The sequence below is a fragment of the Oncorhynchus nerka genome, unplaced genomic scaffold (assembly GCF_034236695.1).
Source record: "Oncorhynchus nerka isolate Pitt River unplaced genomic scaffold, Oner_Uvic_2.0 unplaced_scaffold_2032, whole genome shotgun sequence".
In the NCBI taxonomy this organism is placed as follows: domain Eukaryota; kingdom Metazoa; phylum Chordata; class Actinopteri; order Salmoniformes; family Salmonidae; genus Oncorhynchus; species Oncorhynchus nerka.
Genome location: NW_027039300.1, coordinates 18,307 through 27,288, shown reverse-complemented (window position 1 = coordinate 27,288; position 8,982 = coordinate 18,307). Strand labels below are relative to the sequence as shown.

Genomic DNA, 8,982 nt, shown 5'->3' with positions numbered 1-8,982 from the left:
TGACCTGGCATGCAGCCATCGATTTGATGCAATCTGACGCCCGACTGCATAGTGGCTGACCTGGCATGCAGCCATCGATTTGATGCAACCTGACGCCCGACTGCATAGTGGATGACCTGGCATGCAACCATCGATTTGATGCAATCTGACGCCCGACTGCATAGTGGCTGACCTGGCATGCAACCATCGATTTGATGCAATCTGACGCCCGACTGCATAGTGGCTGACCTGGCATGCAGCCATCGATTTGATGCAATCTGACGCCCGACTGCATAGTGGCTGACCTGGCATGCAGCCATCGATTTGATGCAATCTGACGCCCGACTGCATAGTGGCTGACCTGGCATGCAGCCATCGATTTGATGCAATCTGACGCCCGACTGCATAGTGGATGACCTGGCATGCAGCTATCGATTTGATGCAATCTGACGCCTGACTGCATAGTGGCTGACCTGGCATGTAACCATCGACATTTGATGTGTAATCTGGACGCCCCGACTCATAGTGGTTGACCTGGCATGCAGCCATCGATTTGATGCACCTGACGTCGACTGCATAGTGGCTGACCTGGCATGCAGCCATCGATTTGATGCAATCTGACGCCCATCGCATAGTGGCTGACCTGGCATGCAGCCATCGATTTGATGCAATCTGACGTCCGACTGCATAGTGGCTGACCTGGCATGCAGCCATCGCATTTGATGCAATCTGACGCCCGACTGCATAGTGGCTGACTCATGCAGTCATCGATTTGATGCAATCTGACGCCGACTGCATAGTGGCTGACCTGGCATGCAGCTACCGATTTGATGCAATCTGACGCCCGACTGCATAGTGGATGACCTGGCATGCAGCCATCGATTTGATGCAATCTGACGCCCGACTGCATAGTGGCTGACCTGGCATGCAGCTGCCATCGATTTGATGCAATCTGACGCCCGACTGCATAGTGGATGACCTGGCATGCAGCCACGATTTGATGCAATCTGACGCCCCGACTGCATAGTGATGACCTGGCATGCAGCCATCGATTTGATGCAATCTGACGCCCGACTGCATAGTGGATGACCTGGCATGCAACCATCGATTTGATGCAATCTGACGCCCGACTGCATAGTGGCTGACCTGGCATGCAACCATCGATTTGATGCAATCTGACGCCCACTGCATAGTGATGACCTGGCATGCAGCCATCGATTTATGCAATTGATGCATAGTGATGACCTGGCATGCAACCACGATTTGATGCCTGACGCCCGACTGCATAGTGGATGACCTGGCATGCAGCCATCGATTTGATGCAATCTGACGCCCGACTGCATAGTGGATGACCTGGCATGCAACCATCGATTTGATGCAATCTGACGCCCGACTGCATAGTGGCTGACCTGGCATGCAGCCATCGATTTGATGCAATCTGACGCCCGACTGCATAGTGGCTGACCTGGCATGCAGCCATCGATTTGATGCAATCTGACGCCCGACTGCATAGTGGCTGACCTGGCATGCAGCCATCGATTTGATGCAATCTGACGCCCGACTGCATAGTGGCTGACCTGGCATGCAGCCATCGATTTGATGCAATCTGACGCCCGACTGCATAGTGGCTGACCTGGCATGCAGCCATCGATTTGATGCAATCTGACGCCCGACTGCATAGTGGATGACCTGGCATGCAGCCATCGATTTGATGCAATCTGATTTGGCTGATGCATGCAGCCATCGATTTGATGCAATCTGACGCCCGACTGCATAGTGGATGACCTGGCATGCAGCCATCGATTTGATGCAATCTGACGCCCGACTGCATAGTGGCTGACCTGGCATGCAGCCATCGATTTGATGCAATCTGACGCCCGACTGCATAGTGGATGACCTGGCATGCAGCCATCGATTTGATGCAATCTGACGCCCGACTGCATAGTGGATGACCTGGCATGCAGCCATCGATTTGATGCAATCTGACGCCCGACTGCATAGTGGCTGACCTGGCATGCAGCCATCGATTTGATGCAATGCTACTCCTGGGTATCTAGTTGGGCAGGAAGTGGACCTGTATCTACTGCCAGTCATCCGTGACCTTTAACCCACTAGAACCAATTATACAACTCTCTCAACACCAGCCATTGATTTGATGCAATGCTACTCCTGGGTATCTAGTTGGGCAGGAAGTGGACCTGTATCTACTGCCAGTCATCCGTGACCTTTAACCCACTAGAACCAATTATACAACTCTCTCAACACCAGCCGACGCGACACACATAACCTCTAAAACCCCTGACCTTGTCCGCAGGTCCTCAGCACACTCCTCGCAGGGGAAGACCTTAGAGAAGAGGTTGATGAACTGTCCCATGTCTGTCTGCTGTCTGGGGGAGGGCCGGTCAGGGTAGTACGCTGCCATGGTGTGCAGGAAGGACCAGGTGTTACGCCCTAACTCTTCCCTGTCCAGCGGACACTCCGGCTGCCGCTGGGGCTCCACATGCTCAGCTGGGGCCTCCTACACACAAACACACACAGGGATACAGACAGACACACATTCTGCTTGACTGATAGATCCTCTACTAGATAATAGTAGAGGCCTGGTAGAGTTAGTGGGTTAGGGTCACTGACATCATTCAGGTTTACTAATCTCCTCTACTAGATAATAGTAGAGGCCTGGTAGAGTTAGTGGGTTAGGGTCACTGACATCATTCAGGTTTACTAATCTCCTCTAGTAGATAATAGTAGAGGCCTGGTAGAGTTAGTGGGTTAGGTCACTGACATCATTCAGGTTTACTAATCTCCTCTAGTAGATAATAGTAGAGGCCTGGTAGAGTTAGTAGGTTAGGGTCACTGACATCATTCAGGTTTACTAATCTCCTCTAGTAGATAATAGTAGAGGCCTGGTAGAGTTAGTGGGTTAGGGTCACTGACATCATTCAGGTTTACTAATCTCCTCTAGTAGATAATAGTAGAGGCCTGGTAGAGTTAGTGGGTTAGGGTCACTGACATCATTCAGGTTTACTAATCTCCTCTAGTAGATAATAGTAGAGGCCTGGTAGAGTTAGTAGGTTAGGGTCACTGACATCATTCAGGTTTACTAATCTCCTCTAGTAGATAATAGTAGAGGCCTGGTAGAGTTAGTGGGTTAGGGTCACTGACATCATTCAGGTTTACTAATCTCCTCTAGTAGATAATAGTAGAGGCCTGGTAGAGTTAGTAGGCTATCCACCCTGACATCATTCAGGTTTACTAATCTCCTCTAGTAGATAATAGTAGAGGCCTGGTAGAGTTAGTAGGCTATCCACACTGACATCATTCAGGTTTACTAATCTCCTCTAGTAGATAATAGTAGAGGCCTGGTAGAGTTAGTAGGCTATCCACACTGACATCATTCAGGTTTACTAATCTCCTCTATTAGATAATAGTAGAGGCCTGGTAGAGTTAGTGGGTTAGGGTCACTGACATCATTCAGGTTTACTAATCTCCTCTACTAGATAATAGTAGAGGCCTGGCAGAGTTAGTGGGTTAGGGTCACTGACATCATTCAGGTTTACTAATCTCCTCTAGTAGATAATAGTAGAGGCCTGGTAGAGTTAGTGGGTTAGGGTCACTGACATCATTCAGGTTTACTAATCTCCTCTAGTAGATAATAGTAGAGGCCTGGTAGAGTTAGTGGGTTAGGGTCACTGACATCATTCAGGTTTACTAATCTCCTCTAGTAGATAATAGTAGAGGCCTGGTAGAGTTAGTAGGCTATCCACACTGACATCATTCAGGTTTACTAATCTCCTCTATTAGATAATAGTAGAGGCCTGGTAGAGTTAGTGGGTTAGGGTCACTGACATCATTCAGGTTTACTAATCTCCTCTAGTAGATAATAGTAGAGAGGCCTGGTAGAGTTAGTAGGCTATCCACACTGACATCATTCAGGTTTACTAATCTCCTCTATTAGATAATAGTAGAGGCCTGGCAGAGTTAGTAGGCTATCCACACTGACATCATTCAGGTTTACTAATCTCCTCTAGTAGATAATAGTAGAGGCCTGGTAGAGTTAGTGGGTTAGGGTCACTGAGATCATTCAGGATTACTAATCTCCTCTATTAGATAATAGTAGAGGCCTGGTAGAGTTAGTAGGCTATCCACACTGACATCATTCAGGTTTACTAATCTCCTCTACCAGATAATAGTAGAGGCCTGGTAGCTATAGTGGGTTAGGGTCACTGACATCATTCAGGTTTACTAATCTCCTCTACTAGATAATAGTAGAGGCCTGGCAGAGTTAGTGGGTTAGGGTCACTGACATCATTCAGGTTTACTAATCTCCTCTATTAGATAATAGTAGAGGCCTGGTAGAGTTAGTAGGCTATCCACCCTGACATCATTCAGGTTTACTAATCTCCTCTAGTAGATAATAGTAGAGGCCTGGTAGAGTTAGTGGGTTAGGGTCACTGACATCATTCAGGTTTACTAATCTCCTCTAGTAGATAATAGTAGAGGCCTGGCAGAGTTAGTAGGCTATCCACACTGACATCATTCAGGTTTACTAATCTCCTCTAGTAGATAATAGTAGAGGCCTGGTAGAGTTAGTGGGTTAGGGTCACTGACATCATTCAGGTTTACTAATCTCCTCTAGTAGATAATAGTAGAGGCCTGGCAGAGTTAGTGGGTTAGGGTCACTGACATCATTCAGGTTTACTAATCTCCTAGTAGATAATAGTAGAGGCCTGGCAGAGTTAGTAGGCTATCACTGACATCATTCAGGTTTACTAATCTCCTCCATAGTAGATAATAGTAGAGGCCTGGTAGAGTTAGTAGGCTAGGGTCCACTGACATCATTCAGGTTTACTAATCTCCTCTAGTAGATAATAGTAGAGGCCTGGCAGAGTTAGTAGGCTATCCACCCTGACATCATTCAGGTTTACTAATCTCCTCTACTAGATAATAGTAGAGGCCTGGTAGAGTTAGTAGGCTATCCACACTGACATCATTCAGGTTTACTAATCTCCTCTATTAGATAATAGTAGAGGCCTGGCAGAGTTAGTAGGCTATCCACACTGACATCATTCAGGTTTACTAATCTCCTCTACTAGATAATAGTAGAGGCCTGGTAGAGTTAGTAGGCTTAGGGTCACTGACATCATTCAGGTTTACTAATCTCCTTTAGATAATAGTAGAGGCCTGGTAGAGTTAGTAGGTTAGGGTCCACTGACATCATTCAGGTTTACTAATCTCCTCTAGTAGATAATAGTAGAGGCCTGGTAGAGTTAGTGGGTTAGGGTCACTGACATCATTCAGGTTTACTAATCTCCTTTAGATAATAGTAGAGGCCTGGCAGAGTTAGTGGTTATCCACACTGACATCATTCAGGTTTACTAATCTCCTCTACTAGATAATAGTAGAGGCCTGGCAGAGTTAGTAGGCTAGGGGTCACTGACATCATTCAGGTTTACTAATCTCCTTCCAGATAATAGTAGAGGCCTGGCAGAGTTAGTTTAGGGTCAGGCTAATCCACACTGACATCATTCAGGTTTACTAATCTCCTGTTAGATAATAGTAGAGGCCTGGCAGAGTTAGAGTTAGTCAGGCTAATCCACCCAGCAGCATCATTCAGGTTTACTAATCTCCTCTACTAGATAATAGTAGAGGCCTGGTAGAGTTAGTAGGCTATCCACCCTGACATCATTCAGGTTTACTAATCTCCTCTAGTAGATAATAGTAGAGGCCTGGTAGAGTTAGTGGGTTAGGGTCACTGACATCATTCAGGTTTACTAATCTAAATAGATCCTCTATTAGATAAGGTGAGAGACTTCTGGATAGGGGGAGGGACTTCTGGATAAGGGGAGGGACTTCTGGATAAGGGGAGGGACTTCTGGATAAGGGGAGGGACTTCTGGATAGGGCAGGGACTTCTGGATAGGGCAGGGACTTCTGGATAGGGCAGGGACTTCTGGATAGGGGAGGGACTTCTGGATAGGGGAGGGACTTCTGGATAGGGGAGGGACTTCTGGATAGGGGAGGGACTTCTGAGATCTTCACCTCAGCACGGGAGCCAATCCGTATTGCAGATCTTCACCTCTTACATCGAAGAGGGTGCTGTTCCCTGGCAACACCTTGTGCCGAAGACTACACTATGCACAACCAAAGACTATTTTAAGAGCCACCCACATTGCAATAAGAGTATTCTTCCATTTACTTAGCTATGTCAACTGCAGATAATTACATTCACAGTTTCTCTCCCATGGAAATAAAAATATATATATTTTAAATCCCGTTTTCTCTCCAATTTAGTGATATCCAATTGGTAGTAGTTCCAGTCTTGTCCCATCGTTGCAACTCCCGTACGGACTCGGGAGGGGCGAAGGTCGAGAGCCATGCTCACCTGTGGCGCTGCTGCTGGGGTCTGTGGCGTTTTCTGGACCTTCATCCACGACTTGAAGTCGGTACAAGCCCTGCACGGCTTTTTCTTCGGTTCTCCGGTCTGCTCCGTGTCCTTACCGGTGCTTTCCTCCGGGGGCCTGCCGGTTATGATGGGGAACCCCTGGATGCCCGCGGTGGATGATCCTCCGGTGGACGCGGCCATGTCCGCTGTGTTACCGTGGGAAGGATCTGTCATCGGACCAGAACCCGCGGCTGAAGGACGCTTCCGTTATAACGCTTTATTATAACTCCTCCTCCATGTGTTCTATATATGACACCCGGCCTCTATGTTCACCAACTACACATGTCTGAATTTATTCTAAACATGTAAGGCAGTAAGTCCACTCGAACTGTAAACTGTAAACTACTTGATATTTGACCAGGAACTATTCTTCCAGGTATTTAACGTTAGATGTTTTTGTTCCCCACCGGAATGAAAAGAGAACGGAACCCTCCAGTTCCGGTTTGTGATGTCATTTTTCTATGCATGCAGTTGAGTCGAACACATTTAAAGTGTATATTTTTCATAGATATTACTACCGGCTGATCAGTTTTGTGTTTGTATGTTAACTTCTTGGTTTATAGTTAAATCTGTAGTTTTTATTTGATTGACAAATTAATGTTGCGGTCTTCTCACCGAGTTGCCTAACACAGGAAGCTACCGCTAGTTAGCGAGCTTGCTAGGCTATTGAGGAGTAGCAGTGTTGACACGTTTCAGTCACAGGAGGTTGGTGGCACCTTCATTCGGGAGGATGGACTCGTGGTAATGGCTGAGTAAAATGAGTGGAATGGTATCAAACGCATGGTTTCCATTCGTTCCAGCCCGTTCCAGCCAGCAGCCTCCAGTGGTTCCAGTCTGAGCTGCCATTATTATGAGCCTCCACCCAGCAGCCTCAGTGGTTCCAGTCTGATGTAGTGTCTCTCTCCAGCCATTATTATGAGCCGTCCTCCACCCAGCAGCCTCCAGTGGTTCCAGTCTGAGTGTGTCTCTCCAGACAGTAACCAGTCTGATGTAGTGTCTCTCTTGGCAGTAACCAGTCTGATGTGTGTGTCTCTCCAGGCAGTAACCAGTCTGATGTAGTGTCTCTCTCCAGGCAGTAACCAGTCTGATGTGTGTCTCTCTCCAGGCAGTAACCAGTCTGAGTTCATGTGTGTCTCTCTCCAGAGAGTAACCAGTCTGATGTCTGTCTCTCTCCAGGAGAGTAACCAGTCTGATGTCTGTCTCTCTCCAGGCAGTAACCAGTCTGATGTCTGGCAGTAACCAGTCTGTGTCTGTCTCTCTCCAGGCAGTAACCAGTCTGATGTGTGTCTCTCTCCAGACAGTAACCAGTCTGATGTAGTGTCTCTCTAGGCAGTAACCAGTCTGATGTGTGTCTCTCTCCAGGCAGTAACCAGTCTGATGTCTGTCTCTCTCCAGGCAGTAACCAGTCTGATGTAGTGTCTCTCTCCAGGCAGTAACCAGTCTGATGTGTGTCTCTCTCCAGGAGAGTAACCAGTCTGATGTGTGTCTCTCTCCAGGAGAGTAACCAGTCTGATGTCTGTCTCTCTCCAGACAGTAACCAGTCTGATGTGTGTCTCTCTCCAGACAGTAAATTCAGTCTGAGTAAACCAGTCTGATGTAGTGTCTCTCCCAGGCAGTAACCAGTCTGATGTGTGTCTCTCTCCAGGCAGTAACCAGTCTGATGTGTGTCTCTCTCCAGGAGAGTAACCAGTCTGATGTCTGTCTTCCCAGACAGTAACCAGTCTGATGTGTGTCTCTCTCCAGGCAGTAACCAGTCTGATGTGTGTCTTCTCCAGTTAACCAGTCTGATGTAGTGTCTCTCTCCAGGCAGTAACCAGTCTGATGTGTGTCTCTGGCAGTAACCAGTCTGATGTAGTGTCTCTCCAGGCAGTAACCAGTCTGTAGTGTCTCTCTCCAGGCAGTAACCAGACTGAGAAGTGTCTCTCTCCAGGCACGACTTGTCATGTCTGTCCTGGAGAAGTTGGGTCTGAGTAGTGTCTCTTCCAGGCAGTTCAAAGGTAAGACAGAGGTGGTCGGCTGGGTTGTGTTTGAGTTCATTGGTGTGCCGAGAGGTGGTCGGCTGGGTTGTGTTTGAGTTCATATCCAGGTGTGCCAGAGGTGGTCGGCTGGGTTGTGTTTGAGTTCATTGGTGTGCCGAGAGGTGGGTTGTGTTTGAGTCCAGTGGTGTGCCAGAGAAACAAATTGGTGGTCGGCTGGGTTGTGTTTGAGTTCATTGGTGTGCCGAGAGGTGGTCGGCTGGGTTGTGTTTGAGTTCATTGGTGTGCCGAGAGGTGGCCGGCTGGGTTGTGTTTGAGTTCATTGGTGTGCCGAGAGGTGGTCGGCTGGGTTGTGTTTGAGTTCATTGGTGTGCCGAGAGGTGGTTGGGTGTTTTGAGTTCATTGGTGTGCCGAGAGGTGGTCGGCTGGGTTGTGTTTGAGGCCAGTGGTGTGCCGAGAGGTGGCCGGCTGGGTTGTGTTTGAGTTCATTGGTGTGCCGAGAGGTGGCCGGCTGGGTTGTGTTTGAGTTCATTGGTGTGCCGAGAGGTGGTCGGCTGGATTGTGTTTGAGTTCATTGGTGTGCCGA

The 8,982-nt window shown here is 48.1% G+C and overlaps 1 protein-coding gene across 1 annotated transcript; it reads right to left on the bottom strand.

Annotated features, from left to right (window-relative positions):
* Positions 1–2,003: 2,003 nt before the first annotated feature.
* On the bottom strand, positions 2,004–6,804 carry LOC135567455 (FAD-linked sulfhydryl oxidase ALR-like). Its single transcript, XM_065014846.1, has 2 exons — positions 6,361–6,804; positions 2,004–2,497 (listed from the first exon to the last, which is right to left on the bottom strand). Exons 1-2 carry the CDS (start codon positions 6,592–6,594, stop codon positions 2,225–2,227), a joined length of 507 nt encoding a protein of 168 aa, XP_064870918.1. The 5' UTR covers positions 6,595–6,804; the 3' UTR covers positions 2,004–2,224.
* Between the last annotated feature and the right edge of the window lie 2,178 nt (positions 6,805–8,982).

Excerpts from the sequence above, each read along its gene's own strand:
- LOC135567455 (XM_065014846.1), bottom strand. The coding sequence starts at position 6,594 with ATGACAGATCCTTCCCACGGTAACACAGCGGACATGGCCGCGTCCACC. Across the intron at positions 2,498-6,360 it reads CCCCAGCAGCAGCGCCACAG|GAGGCCCCAGCTGAGCATGT; the intron begins GTGAGCATGGCT and ends GTTTGTGTGTAG.